We start from the raw sequence: 21,620 nt of genomic DNA, 5'->3' as shown, positions 1-21,620 counted from the left end.
CAGAACGATTACAGCGATACCTCATTTATATCATTTTTTATGTTTTGGCGCTTTTATACGATAAAAACTATTTTATAGAAAAAATAATTATTTTTGCATCGCTTTATTCTGAGGACTATAACTTTTTTATTTTTTCTTTGATGATGCTGTGTGGTGGCTTGTTTTTTGTGGGACAAGATGACGTTTTCAGCAGTACCATGGTTATTTATATCCGTCTTTTTGATCGCGTGTTATTCCACTTTTTGTTTGGCGGTATGATAATAAAGTGTTGTTTTTTGCCTCGTATTTTTTTTTTTTTGCGGTGTTCACTGAAGGGGTTAACTAGTGGGACAGTTTTATAGGTCGGGTTGTTACGGACACGGTGATACTAAATATGTGTACTTTTATTGTTTTTTTATTATTATTTAAAGAAATGTATTTATAGGAAAAAAAAAAATTTTCATTATTTTTTGGAATTTTTACTCTATAACATTGCCCCAGGAGGGGCATCATGTTATAGTGTAAGATTGCTGATCTGACAGTTTGCACAGCACTCTGTCAGATCGGTGATCTGACGTGCACAGCTCCTCCAGGCTTCCCTGCGCCTGCTCTGAGCAGGCGCTGTGAAGCCACCTCCCTGCAGGACCCGGATGCTGCGGCCATTTTGGATCTGAGCCTGCTGCAGGGAGGAGGTAAGAGACCCTCGTAGCAACGCGATCACATCGCGTTGCTCCGGGGGTCTCAGGGAAGCCCGCAGGGAGCCCCCTCCCTGTGCGATGCTTCCCTATACCGCCGGAACACTGCAATCATGTTTGATCGCAGTGTGCCGGGGGTTAATGTGCCGGGGCGGTCCGTGACCTCTCCGGGCACTTAGTGCCAGATGTCAGCTACGATAGTCAGCTGACACCCGGCCGCGATCGGCCGCGCTCCCCCCGTGAGCGTGGACGATTGCATATTACGTACTATCCCATCGGTGGTCATACGGGCCCACCCCACCTCGACGGGATAGTATGTCCAATGTCAGAAAGGGGATACTAGATGGTAGCCCGATTTTAATGCGTCGGGTATTCTAGTATATGTATGTAGTTTATTTATGAAGATTTTAGAATTATACATTGAATACACAGGATTCGGCCGGCCGCGACCAATTAGCGAAGCGTGGTTCAAATCCCGCGCCGGACTGCGTCTGTCGCTGATTGTTCGCAGCCGGCCATGTAGTATATAACAGCCCACGTAGTAAATAGCACAGCCACGTAGTATATTGCACAGCCACGTAGTAGATTGCACAGACACGCAGTATATAGCACAGCCACATAGTATATAGCACAGCCACGTAGTGTATAGCACAGCCCAGGGAGTGTATAACAGCCCACATAGCATATAACAAAGCCACATAGTTTATAACACCAAATGTAGCATATAACACAGCTCACGTAGTATATAACAGCCCACACACGCAGGATATAACACAGCCCACGTAGTGTAGAACACAGCCCACGTAGTGTATAACACAGCCCACGTAGTGTATAACACAGGCAACGTAGTATATAACACAGCCCACGTAGTGTATAACACAGGCCACGTAGTGTATAACACAGGCCACGTAGTGCATAACACAGCCCACATAGTACATTGCACAGCCCATGTAGTTTATTGCACAGCCCACGTAGTATATTGCACAGTCCACGTAGTATATTGCACAGCCCACACAGTACATTGCACAGCCCATGCAGTACATTGCACAGCCCACGTAGTATATTGCACAGCTCACATAGTATATTACAGAAAAAACACTAAGAGAAAACGACCAAATAATCCACTGAAATAATGTTTATTGATTATAATAATATTTTAAAATTTAAAAACCATGGTAAGGAGAAAATATACAGGTACAAACAAATAAGACGCTGTTACTAATAAATAGCACTGGCAAAAGACTCTAAAAGACACAAAAAAATGCCCATTAGATAAAAAGTGTTGAATATGTGTAAAATGTATTAAAAAAACTTAAACTAATAAAGAATAAATAGTGTAAGTAGCACGTTAATAAATTCAAGTAAAAAAATTCAAGTGAAAAAGTGCTAATGTGCAAAAAAGAGGGCATAAAAATGTGCTAACATATAAGGAGATTGGTATTATAACCAACAGTGCCACATAGTATGCGCTGGGTGTAAATAGTAGCAGTACTTCAATACTTCAATACTTGTGAAAAGTAGATTAAACTTACTCAGTAAAGTGTATGACCCAGGGCACCAAGACAGCGTCCACCCCAACGCGCGTTTCGGCGCTATTGCCTTCGTCAGGAGGTGACGTAAGGAGGATCAGACAAGTATTTATGCAGAGAGTGACCAATAAAAGGGTGTGAGCTTTCTTCCTTTGCAAATTGTCTGTCTGATCACATAGTATATTGCACAGTTCATGCAGTACATTGCACAGCCCACGTAGTGTATTGCACAGCCCACGTAGTATATTGCACAGCCAACATATTATATTGCACAGCCCATGTATTACATTGCACAGCCCATGTAGTACATTGCACAGCCCACCTAGTACATTGCACAGCCCACGTATTATATTGCACAGCCCACGTATTATATTGCACAGCCCACGTATTATATTGCACAGCCCATGTATTATATTGCACAGCCTATGTATTATATTGCACAGCCCACGTAGTACATTTCACAGCCGACGTATTATATTGCACAGCCCACGTATTTTATTGCACAGCCTACATAGATAGTATATTGCACAGCCCACGTATTATATATGTAGTACATTGCACAGCCCACGTATTATATTGCACAGCCCACGTAGTATATTGCACAGCCCACGTAGTATATTGCCCAGCCCACATAGTATATTGCACAGCCCATGCAGTACATTGCACAGCCCACGTAGTAAATTGCACAGCCCATGCAGTAACATTGCACAGCCCACGTAGTACATTGCACAGTCCACGTAGTGTATTGCACAGCCCACGTACTATATTGCACAGCCACGTAGTATATAGTATATATATATATATGTATAACACAGGCAACGTAGTATATAACACAGCCCACGTAGTGTATAACACAGGCCACGTAGTGTATAACACAGGCCACGTAGTGCATAACACAGCCCACATAGTACATTGCACAGCCCATGTAGTTTATTGCACAGCCCACGTAGTATATTGCACAGTCCACGTAGTATATTGCACAGCCCACGCAGTACATTGCACAGCCCACGCAGTACATTGCACAGCCCACGTAGTATATTGCACAGCTCACATAGTATATTACAGAAAAAACACTAAGAGAAAACGACCAAATTGCACAGCCCACGTACTATATTGCACAGCCATGTAGTATATAGCACAGCCCACATAGTATATTGCACAGCCCACATAATATATTGCACAGCCCATGTATTATATTGCACAGCCCATGTAGTATATTGCACAGCCCACATATTATATTGCACAGCCAATGTATTATATTGCACAGCCCACATATTATATTGCACAGCCCATGTAGTACATTGCACAGCCCACGTATTATATTGCACAGCCCACGTAGTATATTGCACAGCCCACGTAGTATATTGCACAGCCCATGTAGTATATTGCACAGCCCATGTAGTACATTGCACAGCCCATGTATTATATTGCACAACCCACGTAGTATATTGCACAGCCCACGTAGTATATTGCCCAGCCCACATAGTATATTGCACAGCCCATGCAGTACATTGCACAGCCCACGTAGTAAATTGCACAGCCCATGCAGTAACATTGCACAGCCCACGTAGTACATTGCACAGTCCACGTAGTGTATTGCACAGCCCACGTACTATATTGCACAGCCACGTAGTATATAGTATATATATATATATGTATAACACAGGCAACGTAGTATATAACACAGCCCACGTAGTGTATAACACAGGCCACGTAGTGTATAACACAGGCCACGTAGTGCATAACACAGCCCACATAGTACATTGCACAGCCCATGTAGTTTATTGCACAGCCCACGTAGTATATTGCACAGTCCACGTAGTATATTGCACAGCCCACGCAGTACATTGCACAGCCCACGCAGTACATTGCACAGCCCACGTAGTATATTGCACAGCTCACATAGTATATTACAGAAAAAACACTAAGAGAAAATGACCAAATTGCACAGCCCACGTACTATATTGCACAGCCATGTAGTATATAGCACAGCCCACATAGTATATTGCACAGCCCACATAATATATTGCACAGCCCATGTATTATATTGCACAGCCCATGTAGTATATTGCACAGCCCACATATTATATTGCACAGCCAATGTATTATATTGCACAGCCCACATATTATATTGCACAGCCCATGTAGTACATTGCACAGCCCACGTATTATATTGCACAGCCCACGTAGTATATTGCACAGCCCACGTAGTATATTGCACAGCCCATGTAGTATATTGCACAGCCCATGTAGTACATTGCACAGCCCATGTATTATATTGCACAACCCACGTAGTATATTGCACAGCCAACGTAGTATATTGCGCAGCCCACATAGTATATTGCACAGCCCACGAAGTACATTGCACAGCCCACATGTTATATTGCACAGCCCACGTATTACATTGCATAGCCCACATAGTATATTTCACAGTTCACGTATTATATTGCACAGCCCATGTAGTACATTGCACAGCCCATGGAGTATATTGCACAGCCCACATAGTATATTGCACAGCCCACATAGTACTGTATATTGCACAGCCCACATATTATATTGCACAGCCCATGTATTATATTGCACAACCCACGTAGTATATTGCACAGCCCACGTAGTATATTGCACAACCCACGTAGTACATTGCACAGCCCACGTATTACATTGCACAGCCCACGTATTATATTGCACAGCCCATGTAGTATATTGCACAGCCCACGCAGTATATAGCAATGTGGGCATCATATCCCTGTTAAAAAAATAATTATAGTTATATACTCACCTTCCGTTGGCCCCGGATGCAGGCGAAGCGGTTACCGACGCTCCTCACGCGCTCCGGTCCCAAGAGTGCATTGCAGTCTCGCGAGATGATGACGTAGCGGTCTCACGAGACCGCTACGTCATCATCTCGCAAGACCGCAATGCATGGAGCGGTCCCCGTAGTGTCGCGAGGAGCGGGAAAGGCTGGTTCTGGATCCGAGGGGCCGACGGACGGTGAGTATATAACAATTTTTTATTTTTTTTCATTATTTTTAACATTAGATCTTTTAACTATTGATGCAGCATCAATAGTAAAAAGTTGGTCACACAGGGTTAATAGCAGCAGTAAGCGTTACCGGCGGCATAATGCGGTCCGCTACCACTGCCATTAACCCTGTGTGAGCGCTGACTGGAGGGGATTATGGAGCGGGCACTGACTGCGGGGAGGAAGGAGCAGCCATTTGCCGCCGGACTGTGCCCGTCGCTGATTGGTCGTGGTCGTTTTGCCGCGACCAATCAGCGACTTGGATTTCAATGACAGAGGCCGCGACCAATGAATATCCGTGACAGACAAAAAGACAGACAGACAGAAGGACAGACAGAAAGACGGAAGTAACCGTTAGACAATTATATAGTAGATGCCCCATATAATGCTGCACAAAGGTTAATAATGGCCCCATAAGATTCTCCATAGACACATTTGCCCCATACAATACTGCATAAAGTTAATAAGGGCCCCATAAGATGCTCCACAGAGACATTTGCCCAATATAATGCTACACAAATGTAGATTATGGCCCCATAAGATGCTCCATAGAGATATTTGCCCTGTATAATGCTGCACAAATGTTGATTATGGCCCCATAAGATGCTCCATAGACCCATTTGCCCCATATAATGCTGCACAAATGTTGATTATGGCCCCATACGATGCTCCACAGAGATATTTGCCCCATACAGTGCTGCACAAATGTTGATTATGGCCCCACTAGATGCTCCATAAATATATTTGCCCCATATAGTGCTGCACAAACATTGATTATGGCCCCATAAGATGCTCCCTAAAGATTTTTGCCCCATATAGTGCTGCACAAACGATTATGGCCCCATAAGATGCTCCATAAAGATATTTGCCCCATATAGTGCAGCACAAACATTGAATATAGCCACATAAGATGCACCATAGGGATATTTGCCCCACATAGTGCTGCACAAACCTTGAATATGACCCCATAAGATGATCCATAGAGATAATTGCCCCATATGCTGTTGCTGCGATTTAAAAAAAAAGACATACTCACCTCTCCTTGCTCAGGCCCCCATCACTTGCTATATTCACCTGTCCTCATTCGGGTGTTTCTGTGTCTTCCATGTTCTTTGCACTAACATTCAGGTAGAGGGCGCGGACTAACCACGTCATCATGCCCTCTGACATGAGCGTCACTGCAGAGGACGTGGAAGACAGAGCGGTGCCCGGAACGAGGACAAGTGAATATCTCGCAGTGCTCCCCCTCCTCATTATACTCACCTGCTCCTGGCGCGGACCCTGCATCACTGGTCTCTGGGTGCTGACAGCTTCTTCCTGAATATGCGGCTCCACCCCTATGGGAGTGGAGTCGGGTCCATATTCATTACTGTAATGAGCGGTACCACGTGACTTCTCAATACAGAAAGAAGCTGTCAGCACCCGGAGACTGGAGATGCAAGGTCCACGCCAGGAGTAGGTGAGTATGTTAAAGCTGCCGCTCCCCCTCCTCCGCCGACCCCCCAGGGACAATGACTCGAGTATAAGCCAAGAGGGGCACTTTCAGCCTAAAAAAATGGGCTGAAAATCTTGGCTTATACTCAAGTATATATGGTATATTCTTTTAATTGTCTTGGAATATTTTATGTGCTAACACATTTAAATTCTGACTTCTCCTATACCCAATTAGAGGTTTGTTCTTTACCATCGTTGCTAGATCTTTATCCCCTTCTAATAAATGCCAATTCCTTTTAATCACAGATTTTATTAAATTCATGTTGGCTAATGTTTAAAGGTAAAGAGAAATCTTTTATTCTGTGTCAGTTTATCTGACATTCTACCACTGGATTTTTTTTACTAGGTCTATATGAGTTTTTTCCATAGCTCTTACTTTGGCCTCATTTAGCAAAGCTAACAGATAACCTCTTTTTAGTAAAATTCATCAGTTTGATTTAGAATTCCTTCTTTACTGCTATTAATTTTTCTTAACCTTAGATACTAGCTGTATGGTAAACTTCTCTTAGTGTGTTCAGGGTGTGCGCTATTATAATAGAGTAGCACATTATTAGCTGTTAATGTTTTAAAAGTTTTAGTTATTACTTTGCCATTATCTTTTCTAATATTCACATCTAAAAATCTATGTTTTTATTTACAAACTGGGAAGTGAATTTCATATTCACTTTATTTTCTTTATTCAAATACACTATAAATCCATCAAAGTCATTCTCTGTTCCTGCCCATACCAGAAATACATAATCCAAGTAACGGTGGTACTCACCGAGATATTTCTGGTATGAGTTTTTGGAACTATAAACATATTCATTTTCAAAGTCTGCTAAGAACAAATTAGCAAAAGTACAGGCCACTACTACAATTACAGGAAAAGGTTCATTAAAATTGGTAAAACATATTAAAGATTTTCATAATGCAGACCGAAATGTCCTAAGGTTCTCGGGAATAGAGCACGTAGATTATCGCATACAGGGAGGTGACTAGAATAGATTGCTATTAAGAAGAAAAGGAAAATGGATTTTGGATATGGATGCTCAAGGTCCCTTCAGTCTAAATGATAAATTAGACATGTCTGTATGGTTATGATCTATGTTTTACCCATTTATATTTCTTGTCACAGTATATTTTGCATATAATTTGCACCACTTTATGTTTAGCCACTCCCTAACTCTTGATAAAAGGAAGTGTTGTAACACCCTGACCAACATGGACCTGTAGAAGCGCAAGCTTAGCGTGAAACGGCCTTAGTCCATCAGGCTCTTTCACCTGCTAAGCTCCCCTGCCACCTGCACACTGCAAGTTTTCGATGTCATCTTAGTTGTGGATTAAAGTTATACATCACTAAGGATGGGGTGAGTGCTCCAATGCTTTCATTTCTTGTGTTATAAATATATGATAATGTATAGAAACTTTACATCTATCTAGAGATTACTAGCATAATGGATTGCAAAATAAAAATGTACAGTGCTCTTTTTTCGTATTGTCAGGCTCAAAGCACAGTACAGTGGGTTAATATCAGTCAAACACTTCGTGCAAACCCGGTCAACGGTCTATGTCACTGCTCTCTGGACAAGCACAGGAGCTGCACAAATTTCTGATCTGGGGATCATCTTACTTTATGCTGTTCTGGCATGGGGCACAGATTGCGTCACACTAGGCCGGTGAATTAATTTCTGCATTGAGGGACCAAGTAGGTTAGGAAATTCTAGTAGATCCTGCCCCCGACCATAAAGCACTGTCCTGGACATTGGACTGAGTTTGTGCAAAGTGATTCACTGAACCTTTATTATTATATTTCCAATATATAATATTTCAATGGTTAGAAATATTGCATAATATATTTAAAATATTTAATGTAAAATCTACTTACATTGTTAGTCACGTCATAGTTTAAAATCTCTGTTTGTGTACATTTTTCCTGTTTCAAGACATTTAATGGCTGTAAAGTTCGAGCAGATTTCTGTAAAAAAAACAAAAGCAAAAGGTCAAAGAGGACACTGCAAACATCAGCATGGAACTAGTTCAGAATTGTATTGTTTTGTGTAAAGCAAATGTTTGAAAACATTGACTGTTGTTTTCACATTATAAAAACAAAAACAATAGATATCTCTTTCAGATTCACACATCTCTCCCCGTTTGACTATGCATCACCAGCTGTTACTCTTTAGAGGAGCTGTCATGGAATTACGAAAGTTAAAGGTGACTATTTCAATTGCATATTCACATGCCCAGTTTTCTCTATACCTGCTTCCATTCTCAGTGTGTAACAGTCCTTGTCTTGAACAAGGAAGAAGTGTTAGGATTGCTCTTTTTAATCATGCAAGAAAACACCTTTGAAGATCATCTAGCATAATACATACTGAAAAAAAAAGATAATGAAAGCAGTGTTTCACCTCGGTCTCAGTCTAATGCCTAGGAAATTATGTGTGACACCTTGGAACAAACTGCTTGTTTTTCAATAAGATTATTAAAACAAACATCATAGTCTCCACAATAGCAGTCTAGTAAATAATGGTATTTCAAGTAAAAGTTGGTGATCTGAAGAATATTAAATATTGCTTATTTTTATTAGACATCAGAAAGAATGAGGGTGTGAAGAAGGGGTAGGTAGGAAGCATAGAAGAGAGCGAAGGAGGGAAGAAAGGAATCTATCAGTTACTGGGTGGATATTAATTAACATGGAAATAACATTAACTATTTATAACAACTATGCCATATGCTTAGCCACTGTTAGGCCTCAGGATTGTTCCCCTGCACGGGATAGATCCTAGGCCTCATCTGTCACTGCGGTCTCCCATTCAGGTTCAGCCGCTGCAGGTGCTGCTGAGAATAGACTTTGGTCCATGCGTCTTGCTCAGGCTTGTGCTGTTCGTTTGGTTACTGCTGGCTTTCCAGCCAAGCCCTTAGTAACCAGTAGGGTTGAGCGACTTTCATTTTTTTAAGATCGAGTAGGGTTTTGGGAAACCCGATTTTGTCCAGAGTCGAGTCGAGTGCAGTCGGCCGATTATCGCTAAAAGTCGGGGATCGACCGAAACACGAAACCCAATGCAAGTCAATGGGGAAGCATAGTCGGCAGTGAGTGGAGGCCAGGAAAACACCTACAGTGCCCATTTTAATGCCAAAAACATCCATTCTTGTTTCTGAAGCTTGCCAATCTTAATTAACTGTATAATAATAGTTGGGCATAAGGAATTGGGGGAAAGTTGTGGGGGGAGTAGGGCTGGCTCAAGTTTTTCGTGGGCCCAGGAAATGCGGACTACGTCACGGCGGTGTTGCAGGGAAAGGTAAGTATTTAAAAGTTGCAAGTGCTGTGATCCTGAGCAAGCAGGGGGGGCCCACTCGTTCGCATTGCCACTGGCACAGGGCCCCTCAAAGTACGGCGGTGTGTTTGCATGGCGGGGGCGCCTCCCACCAGCAGCGACACTTTTGCGTACTCTGAGGGGCCCTGTGCCAGTGACGTCGCCAACGAGTATGCCCCCCCACCTGATGAAGGAACCTGCACTTTCATCTGCACCTTCCTCTTTGTCCCTGTGTAAGGTGGTATAACATGCGGGAAGGGGAACCTTACTTTCAGCAGGGTCAGATTCTGGCTGTGTAGAGTACAAGGGGAATGTAGTGGTCTAGGTCAATGTACCAGCAGACTCATTTAGCAGTGGCTGGGCAATGGGCAGGATGAGGAGGAAACAGATATAGGGCCAAAGAATAAAGTAGGCTACATGCAGTTCAAAATTGGTAACAGGACTAAACAGGCGGCATTGCTTTGTTCAGTGGAGTAGCAAACCCAAGAGCAGCAGACACTGTTTCAAGGGCCTAACCACACTAGTAGGCCAAATGCAGTTTAATATCTGATAGTATAGGGCGAAAGCCAGAATGTGGAAGCTCAGCTTTGTTCAGTTGAGGACAACACCAGGGAGGGGCAGACACCTTTAGTAGGCCGGAAAAGCCTATTGCATTTTTTAAAATGGTAATTTGGAGCAGAAGGTTGAAGCTCAGCTTTATTTAGTTGAGGGCAACACCAGGGAGGGGCAGAAGCCGTTAGTAGGCCCTAACCACCATTTTTTTTTTTTTTAAAACCACTTAATGAGAGCCGGAAGGTTGAAGCTCAGCTTTATTTAGTTGAGGACAACACCAGGGAGGGGCAGAAGCCGTTAGTAGGCCCTAACCACCATTTTTTTTTTTTAAACCACATAATGAGAGCCGGAAGGTTGAAGCTCAGCTTTATTTAGTTGAGGACAACACCAGGGAGGGGCAGAAGCCGTTAGTAGGCCCTAACCACCAATTTTTTTTTTTTTAAAACCACTTAATGAGAGCCGGAAGGTTGAAGCTCAGCTTTATTTAGTTGAGGACAACACCAGGGAGGGGCAGAAGCCGTTAGTAGGCCCTAACCACCATTTTTTTTTAAAAACCACTTAATGAGAGCCGGAAGGTTGAAGCTCAGCTTTATTTAGTTGAGGACAACACCAGGGAGGGGCAGAAGCCGTTAGTAGGCCCTAACCACCAATTTTTTTTTTTTTAAAACCACTTAATGAGAGCCGGAAGGTTGAAGCTCAGCTTTATTTAGTTGAGGACAACACCAGGGAGGGGCAGAAGCCGTTAGTAGGCCCTAACCAAAGTTGAAGGCCAAATGCAGTTTAATTTCTGATACTATAGGCCGAAAGCCAGAAGGTGGAAGTTCCGATTTAGACAGTGGAGGACAATTTGAATTAGGGACTGCAGACAGACTTAGTAGGCTGTCCCCTGTGGACCATGCATCCACCACATTAACCCATTGCGCCGTAATGGACACGTAATCTTCCGTGGCCATGCCTACAGGTCCATGCGTCTGTTGTCAGGTGCACCTTTGTACTCACAGATTGCCAGAGTGCATGGACAATGCGGTCTTCTACATGCTGGTGGAGGGTTGGGATGGCTTTTCTCGCAAAAGAAGTGTCGACTGGTTAGCTTGTAGCGTGGTACAGCGTAGTCCATCATGGCCTTATTAATAGTAAATAAAATATATAACTAGGCTCTATGAACTTTTAAATAGGTTCCAGGGGTACACGGGCAGCATTGGTGTGGTCAGTGGAGGAGTATTGCAAGTAGGGGCTGCAGACAGGCTATCAAAGGCCTAAAATAACAAACAGTAGGCAGTCATGGCAGTTTTACATCGGTTACATGGATACACAGGCAGGCACTCCAGGCAGCATTGTGCTCAGTGGAGGAGTATTGCAAGTAGGGGCCGCAGACAGGCTATCAAAGGCCTAAAATAACAAACAGTAGGCAGTCATGGCAGTTTTACATCGGTTACATGGATACACAGGCAGGCACTCCAGGCAGCATTGTGGTCAGTGGAGGAGTATTGCAAGTAGGGGCCGCAGACAGGCTATCAAAGGCCTAAAATAACAAACAGTAGGCAGTCATGGCAGTTTTACATCGGTTACATGGATACACAGGCAGCTAGGTGGTGAGTGGAGGAGTATTTAAAGTAAGGACCGCAGACAGGCTATCAAAGGCCTAACATAACAAACAATAGGCTCATGGCAGTTTTACAGCGGTTACATGGATACACGGGCAGGCAGCTTGGTGGTGAGTGGAGGAGTATTTAAAGTATGGACCGCAGACAGGCTTCGAAGGCCTAACACAATAAAATGGGCTGGCTGTAGGCACTTTAAAATTGGTTCCAGGGGTACACGGGCAGCAGTGGTCTGGTCAGTGGAGGACTAGTGGAAGTATGGACCGCAGACAGGCTTCGAAGGCCTAACACAATAAAATGGGCTGGCTGTAGGCACTTTAAAATTGGTTCCAGGGGTACACGGGCAGCAGTGGTCTGGTCAGTGGAGGCCTAGTGGAAGTATGGACCGCAGACAGGCTTCGAAGGCCTAACACAATAAAATGGGCTGGCTGTAGGCACTTTAAAATTGGTTCCAGGGGTACACGGGCAGCAGTGGTCTGGTCAGTGGAGGCCTAGTGGAAGTATGGACCGCAGACAGGCTTCGAAGGCCTAACACAATAAAATGGGCTGGCTGTAGGCACTTTAAAATTGGTTCCAGGGGTACACGGGCAGCAGTGGTCTGGTCAGTGGAGGCCTAGTGGAAGGAGGGACCGCAGACAGGCTTCGAAGGCCTAACACAATAAAATGGGCTGGCTGTAGGCACTTTAAAATTGGTTCCAGGGGTACACGGGCAGCAGTGGTCTGGTCAGTGGAGGCCTAGTGGAAGGAGGGACCGCAGACAGGCTTCGAAGGCCTAACACAATAAAATGGGCTGGCTGTAGGCACTTTAAAATTGGTTCCAGGGGTACACGGGCAGCAGTGGTCTGGTCAGTGGAGGCCTAGTGGAAGGAGGGACCGCAGACAGGCTTCGAAGGCCTAACACAATAAAATGGGCTGGCTGTAGGCACTTTAAAATTGGTTCCAGGGGTACACGGGCAGCAGTGGTCTGGTCAGTGGAGGCCTAGTGGAAGGAGGGACCGCAGACAGGCTTCGAAGGCCTAACACAATAAAATGGGCTGGCTGTAGGCACTTTAAAATTGGTTCCAGGGGTACACGGGCAGCAGTGGTCTGGTCAGTGGAGGCCTAGTGGAAGTATGGACCGCAGACAGGCTTCGAAGGCCTAACACAATAAAATGGGCTGGCTGTAGGCACTTTAAAATTGGTTCCAGGGGTACACGGGCAGCAGTGGTCTGGTCAGTGGAGGCCTAGTGGAAGGAGGGACCGCAGACAGGCTTCGAAGGCCTAACACAATAAAATGGGCTGGCTGTAGGCACTTTAAAATTGGTTCCAGGGGTACACGGGCAGCAGTGGTCTGGTCAGTGGAGGCCTAGTGGAAGGAGGGACCGCAGACAGGCTTCGAAGGCCTAACACAATAAAATGGGCTGGCTGTAGGCACTTTAAAATTGGTTCCAGGGGTACACGGGCAGCAGTGGTCTGGTCAGTGGAGGCCTAGTGGAAGGAGGGACCGCAGACAGGCTTCGAAGGCCTAACACAATAAAATGGGCTGGCTGTAGGCACTTTAAAATTGGTTCCAGGGGTACACGGGCAGCAGTGGTCTGGTCAGTGGAGGCCTAGTGGAAGGAGGGACCGCAGACAGGCTTCGAAGGCCTAACACAATAAAATGGGCTGGCTGTAGGCACTTTAAAATTGGTTCCAGGGGTACACGGGCAGCAGTGGTCTGGTCAGTGGAGGCCTAGTGGAAGTATGGACCGCAGACAGGCTTCGAAGGCCTAACACAATAAAATGGGCTGGCTGTAGGCACTTTAAAATTGGTTCCAGGGGTACACGGGCAGCAGTGGTCTGGTCAGTGGAGGCCTAGTGGAAGGAGGGACCGCAGACAGGCTTCGAAGGCCTAACACAATAAAATGGGCTGGCTGTAGGCACTTTAAAATTGGTTCCAGGGGTACACGGGCAGCAGTGGTCTGGTCAGTGGAGGCCTAGTGGAAGGAGGGACCGCAGACAGGCTTCGAAGGCCTAACACAATAAAATGGGCTGGCTGTAGGCACTTTAAAATTGGTTCCAGGGGTACACGGGCAGCAGTGGTCTGGTCAGTGGAGGCCTAGTGGAAGGAGGGACCGCAGACAGGCTTCGAAGGCCTAACACAATAAAATGGGCTGGCTGTAGGCACTTTAAAATTGGTTCCAGGGGTACACGGGCAGCAGTGGTCTGGTCAGTGGAGGCCTAGTGGAAGGAGGGACCGCAGACAGGCTTCGAAGGCCTAACACAATAAAATGGGCTGGCTGTAGGCACTTTAAAATTGGTTCCAGGGGTACACGGGCAGCAGTGGTCTGGTCAGTGGAGGACTAGTGGAAGGAGGGAGCGCAGAAAGGCTTCAAAGGCCTAAAATAACAAACAATAGGCTCATGGCAGTTTTACAGCGGTTACATGGATACACGGGCAGGCAGCTTGGTGGTCAGTGGAGGAGTAGGGACCGCAGACAGGCTATCAAAGGCCTAAAATAACAAACAATAGGCTCATGGCAGTTTTACAGCGGTTACATGGATACACGGGCAGGCAGCTTGGTGCTGAGTGGAGGAGTAGTGCAAGGAGTGTCTGTCCCAGTACTCCCAAAATATAAATAGATGTTAATGTCTCGCAAAACAACCAAAACAAAAAAAAAGATGGCATACTTAGGTACAGGGGTGGGCTCATCTGCTGTGTTTCTGACATAGTAATTTGGCAGTAACTATTTAATGGTGCCAATATAGGACACAGACACAGACTACTTTAAGTTGCATCATAGATGTCTACAAATTTGTATTGTCAGTGCCAGACATTGAATGATGTCAGCGAATAGACTAAAGATTGGTGGAGCTGTGCGACATAATTTTGCACGTAGTACAGCCCAGTTTGAGCTGGGGTAGGGGGGAACTCTCTTGAGGCCGGCGGGACCGCCCCAGGGCCACTCATGTTACAACGGTGTGTCTGACGTTGGGTGCGCACCACCACCGCCAGAGACACTACATTGTACTATGAGGGACCCAGTAGCAATGCCGTCAACCAAAAGCGAGCACACCCACCTCTTCAGACAAACAGCAGTCTCACGGGTGCTTGCGCCAAGTCGCGATACCACGGCCCCGTGTGGGGAGTTTGGCCATTTAGGGAGGTGTAAACATGTCGTATGCTGTACAATCTGCAGCAGCAAATTAGACATTAGAAAAGTAATTCACAGGCAAGAGCTTTTCATAGGAAAGCTAGGTGTCGGCCGGGCAAGGTGGGGCAAAAGATTTTGAAATCCAGTTGTGGTTCATTTTAATGAATGTTAGATCGTCAACATTTTGGGTAGCCAGACGAGTCCTTTTTTCGGTTAATATTGACCCTGCAGCACTGAATACTCTTTCTGATAGGACACTTGCTGCCGGGCAAGCAAGCTCCTGCAATGCATATTCTGCCAATTCTGGCCAGGTGTCTAATTTGGAGGCCCAGTAATCAAATGGGAATGACGGTTGAGGGAGAACATCGATAAGGGATGAAAAATAGTTAGTAACCATACTGGACAAATGTTGTCTCCTGTCACTTTCAATTGATGCAGCAGTACCTGTCCTGTCTGCGGTCATAGCAAAATCACTCCACAACCTGGTCAGAAAACCCCTCTGTCCAACGCCACTTCTGATGTGTGCACCCCTAACACTCCTAGTCTGCTGCCCCCTGGAGCTCGTGTGAGAACGATCACGTGCGCTGTGTGCTGGGAATGCCTGAAGCAAACGGTCAACAAGAGTTGATTGTTTGGTTGCTAATATTAGTTCCAAGTTCTCATGTGGCATAACATTTTGCAATTTGCCTTTATAGCGTGGATCAAGGAGGCAGGCCAACCAGTAATCGTCATCGTTCATCATTTTCGTAATGCGTGTGTCCCTTTGTAGGATACGTAAGGCATAATCCGCCATGTGGGCCAAAGTTCCACTTGTCAAATCTCCGGTTGTGATTGGTTGAGGGGCAGTTGCAGGCAAATCTACGTCACTTGTGTCCCTCAAAAAACCAGAACCCGGCCGTGACACGCAACCAATTTCCTGTGCCCCCGTGAAAGTTTCCGCATTAAAAATATACTCATCCCCATCATCCTCCTCGTCCTCCACCTCCTCTTCGCCCGCTACCTCGTCCTGTACACTGCCCTGACCAGACAATGGCTGACTGTCATCAAGGCTTCCCTCTTCCTCTGGTGCAGACGCCTGCTCCTTTATGTGCGTCAAACTTTGCATCAGCAGACGCATTAGGGGGATGCTCATGCTTATTACGGCGTTGTCTGCACTAACCAGCCGTGTGCATTCCTCAAAACACTGAAGGACTTGACACATGTCTTGTATCTTCGACCACTGCACACCTGACAACTCCATGTCTGCCATCCTACTGCCTGCCCGTGTATCCTCCCACAAATAAATAACAGCACGCCTCTGTTCGCACAGTCTCTGAAGCATGTGCAGTGTTGAGTTCCACCTTGTTGCAACGTCTATGATTAGGCGATGCTGGGGAAGGTTCAAAGACCGCTGATAGGTCTGCATACGGCTGGCGTGTACAGGCGAACGTCGGATATGTGAGCAAAGTGCACGCACTTTGAGGAGCAGGTCGGAGAACCCAGGATAAGTTTTCAATAAGCACTGCACCACCAGGTTTAAGGTGTGAGCCAGGCAAGGAATGTGTTTCAGTTGGGAAAGGGAGATGGCAGCCATGAAATTCCTTCCGTTATCACTCACTACCTTGCCTGCCTCAAGATCTACTGTGCCCAGCCACGACTGCGTTTCTTGTTGCAAGAACTCGGACAGAACTTCCGCGGTGTGTCTGTTGTCGCCCAAACACTTCATAGCCAATACAGCCTGCTGACGCTTGGCAGTAGCTGGCCCATAATGGGACAACTGGTGTGCAACAGTGTCATCTGCCGATGGAGTGGTTGGCCGACTGCGTTCTGTGGAAGAGCTGTAGCTTCTGCAGGAGGACGAGGAGGAGGAGGAGGGGGTGCGAACGCCTACAGCCAACTGTTTCCTAGACCGTGGGCTAGGCACAACTGTCCCTAAATTGATGTCGCCTGTGGACCCTGCATCCACCACATTCACCCAGTGTGCCGTGATGGACACATAACGTCCCTGGCCATGCCTACTGGTCCATGCATCTGTAGTCAGGTGCACCTTTGTACTCACAGATTGCCTGAGTGCATGGACGATGCGCTGTTTAACATGCTGGTGCAGGGCTGGGATGGCTTTTCTGGAAAAAAAGTGTCGACTGGGTAGCTCGTATCGTGGTTCAGCGTACTCCATCAGGGCTTTGAAAGCTTCGCTTTCAACTAACCGGTAGGGCATCATCTCTAACGAGATTAGTCTAGCTATGTGGGCGTTAAAACCCTGTGTACGCGGATGCGAGGATAAGTACTTCCTTTTTCTAACCAGAGTCTCATGTAGGGTGAGCTGGACTGGAGAGCTGTAGATCGTGGAACTTTCGGGTGTGCCGGTGGACATGGCAGACTGAGAGACGGTTGGAGACGGTATTGTTTCCGCCGGTGCCCTACATGCAATATTTCCTCCTACAAAACTGGTGATTCCCTGACCCTGACTGCTTTTGGCTGGCAAAGAAACCTGCACAGATACTGCCGGTGGTGCGGAAAATGGTGGCCTTACAGTGACGGAAGGGATGTTGCGTTGCTGACTAGCTTCATTGGCCGAGGGTGCTACAACCTTGAGGGACGTTTGGTAGTTAGTCCAGGCTTGAGAATGCATGGTGGTTAAGTGTCTATGCATGCAACTAGTATTTAGACTTTTCAGATTCTGACCTCTGCTTAAGCTAGTTGAACATTTTTGACAGATGACTTTGCGCTGATCAGTTGGATGTTGTTTAAAAAAATGCCAGACTGCACTCTTCCTAGACTCTGATCCCTTTTCAGGGATTGCAGACTGAGCTTTAACCGGATGGCAACGCTGTGCTCCAACAGGTTTTGGCTTTGACACGCGTTTTGGTCCAGATACGGGCCCGGCAGATGGAACCTGTTGCGATGTTGATGCCTGCTGCGGCCCCTCCTCCACCTCCGCTTCTGAACTACTGCCGCCTGCACCCTGTTCCCCCAATGGCTGCCAATCGGGGTCAATAACTGGGTCATCTATTACCTCCTCTTCGAGCTCGTGTGCAACTTCGTCTGTGTCACTGTGTCGGTCGGTGGTATAGCGTTCGTGGCGGGGCAACATAGTCTCATCAGGGTCTGATTGTGGATCTGTACCCTGAGAGGGCAATGTGGTGGTCTGAGTCAAAGGAGCAGCATAGTACTCTGGCTGTGGCTGTGCATCAGTGCACTCCATGTCAGAATATACTTGTAATGGGCATGGCCTGTTAAATGTTTCACTTTCTAAGCCAGGGACGGTATGTGTAAAGAGCTCCATGGAGTGACCCGTTGTGTCGCCTGCTGCATCCTTCTCTCTTGTTGTAGTTTTTGCTGAGGAGGACAAGGAAGCGACTTGTCCCTGACCGTGAACATCCACAAGCGACGCGCTGCTTTTACATTTACCAGTTTCGGAAGAGGAGGCAAAAGAGCTAGAGGCTGAGTCTGCAATGTAAGCCAAAACTTGCTGTTGCTGCTCCGCCTTTAAAAGCGGTTTTCCTACTCCCAGAAAAGAGAGCGTTCGAGGCCTTGTGTAGCCTGACGACGAAACTGGCTCCACAGCTCCAGACTTAGGTGGAATATTTTTATCCCCACGACCACCTGATGCTCCACTACCACTACCATCATTACCAGCTGACAATGAACGCCCACGACGACCTCTTGCACCAGACTTCCTCATTGTTTTAAAATCTTAACCAAAGTAACTTTATTTGTTGCTATCAAACAACTTACACGGTGAGCTATAACTTCAGTATGATTTCAATATCCCTTAACAGGTTGGTGAGACCACAAGGAAAATCAGGCACAATGTTACACACTCTGTTTTCTGTGGCACAAAATCACAGAGATGACACACACGCAGGACTGTCACTCAAGCACTAATGTCAATATTAATCTCCCACCTAATTTATTTATTTTTTTTTCTCAGGGACACTTTAGAAACCAAATAATATTAAAAAAAAAAAAAAAAAGGCTTTCTATGGCCCACAATTAGAGAGAGAGAGGTGGCACAACCAGGAGTCAAGACTGGCGCACAAGCTGAAAGGGCAATATTACTCTCCCACTGTTTTTTTATGTATTTTTTGTTTTTTCAGGGAGACTTTAGAAACCCAATAATATTTAAAAAAAAAAATAAATAGGCTTTCTATGGCCCACTGAATGAGAGGGAGAGAGGTGGCACACCCAGGAGTCAAGACTGGCACACAAGCTGAAAGGGCAATATTACTCTCCCACTGTTTTTTTAGGTTTTTTTTTTTTTTTCAGGGAGAATTAGAAACCAAATAATATTAAAAAAAAAAAAATAGGCTTTCTATGGCCCACTGAATGAAAGGGAGAGAGGTGGCACACCCAGGAGTCAAGACTGGCACACAAGCTGAAAGGGCAATATTACTCTCCCACTGTTTTTTTATGTATTTTTTGTTTTTTTCAGGGAGACTTTAGAAACCCAATAATATTTAAAAAAAAAAATAAATAGGCTTTCTATGGCCCACTGAATGAGAGGGAGAGAGGTGGCACACCCAGGAGTCAAGACTGGCACACAAGCTGAAAGGGCAATATTACTCTCCCACTGTTTTTTTATGTATTTTTTGTTTTTTTCAGGGAGACTTTAGAAACCCAATAATATTTAAAAAAAAAAATAAATAGGCTTTCTATGGCCCACTGAATGAGAGGGAGAGAGGTGGCACACCCAGGAGTCAAGACTGGCACACAAGCTGAAAGGGCAATATTACTCTCCCACTGTTTTTTTAGGTTTTTTTTTTTTTTCAGGGAGACTTTAGAAACCAAATAATATTAAAAAAAAAAAAAAAAAAAAAAAAAATAGGCTTGCTATAGCCCACTGAATGAGAGATAGCACACACAGCAGTGGCACACAAGCCCTTACTGAGGCCAATATTTTTCTCCCACTGATTGATGTAGTGTTTTTGTGTTGAGGTAGAATTTAGAACACAAATCACGGAAAAAATAAATAGGCTTTCTATGGCCCACTGAATGAAAGGGAGAGAGGTGGCACACCCAGGAGTCAAGACTGGCACACAAGCTGAAAGGGCAATATTACTCTCCCACTGTTTTTTTATGTATTTTTTGTTTTTTCAGGGAGACTTTAGAAACCCAATAATATTTAAAAAAAAAAATAAATAGGCTTTCTATGGCCCACTGAATGAGAGGGAGAGAGGTGGCACACCCAGGAGTCAAGACTGGCACACAAGCTGAAAGGGCAATATTACTCTCCCACTGTTTTTTTAGGTTTTTTTTTTTTTTTCAGGGAGAATTAGAAACCAAATAATATTAAAAAAAAAAAAATAGGCTTTCTATGGCCCACTGAATGAAAGGGAGAGAGGTGGCACACCCAGGAGTCAAGACTGGCACACAAGCTGAAAGGGCAATATTACTCTCCCACTGTTTTTTTATGTATTTTTTGTTTTTTTCAGGGAGACTTTAGAAACCCAATAATATTTAAAAAAAAAAATAAATAGGCTTTCTATGGCCCACTGAATGAGAGGGAGAGAGGTGGCACACCCAGGAGTCAAGACTGGCACACAAGCTGAAAGGGCAATATTACTCTCCCACTGTTTTTTTAGGTTTTTTTTTTTTTTCAGGGAGACTTTTGAAACCAAATAATATTAAAAAAAAAAAAAAAAAAAAAATATAGGCTTGCTATAGCCCACTGAATGATAGCGCACACACAGCAGTGGCACACAAGCCCTGACTGAGGCCAATATTTTTCTCCCACTGATTGATGTAGTGTTTCTGTGTTGAGGTAGATTTTAGAACACAAATCACGGAAAAAATAAATAGGCTTTCTATGGCCCACTCAGTGAGAGATGGCACACACAGGGATGGCACTGTAGCAGAAATGCCAATCTTAATCTCCCACAAAAAAAAAACAAAAAAAAAAAAAAACTGTCCTACAATTACTATCTCCCTGCAGTAATGTAAGCCAGGTATGGCAGGCAGCAATAGGAGTGGACTGATGCACAAATTAAATAAAAAGTGTGGACAAACAAAAAAGATAGCTGTGCAGAAAGGAAGGAACAAGAGGATATGTGCTTTGAAAAAAGCAGTTGGTTTCCACAGTGGCGTACACACAGCAATACAGCTATCACGGAGCCTTCTAGGGCAGCCCAATGAGCTACAGCGCTGAGGGGAAAAAAAAAAAAAAATAGCTTCCACTGTTCCTGCACACCGAAGGTGGTGTTGGACAGTGGAAATCGCTGCAGCACAAGCGGTTTGGTGGTTAGTGGACCCTGCCTAACGCTCTCCCTGCTTCTGACGAAGCGGCAGCAACCTGTCCCTAAGCTCAGATCAGCAGCAGTAAGATGGCGGTCGGCGGGAACGCCCCTTTATAGCCCCTGTG

At 45.2% G+C, this 21,620-nt stretch overlaps 1 protein-coding gene across 2 annotated transcripts in view; it reads right to left on the bottom strand.

The window, feature by feature from the left end:
- Positions 1-21,620, bottom strand: part of CCSER1 (coiled-coil serine rich protein 1) — a 1,470,964-nt gene that overhangs the window by 87,467 nt on the left and 1,361,877 nt on the right. For both annotated transcript variants that reach the window (XM_077277225.1, XM_077277233.1), the window contains exon 9: positions 8,587-8,676. In XM_077277225.1, the coding sequence (XP_077133340.1) occupies positions 8,587-8,676 (90 nt within the window). The remainder of the gene's footprint in view (positions 1-8,586; positions 8,677-21,620) is intronic.

This window comes from Ranitomeya variabilis, chromosome 1 (assembly GCF_051348905.1).
Source record: "Ranitomeya variabilis isolate aRanVar5 chromosome 1, aRanVar5.hap1, whole genome shotgun sequence".
Classification (NCBI taxonomy): domain Eukaryota; kingdom Metazoa; phylum Chordata; class Amphibia; order Anura; family Dendrobatidae; genus Ranitomeya; species Ranitomeya variabilis.
The sequence above is the reverse complement of the archived record's forward strand: the minus strand, read 5'-3'. Positions and strand labels throughout refer to the sequence as shown.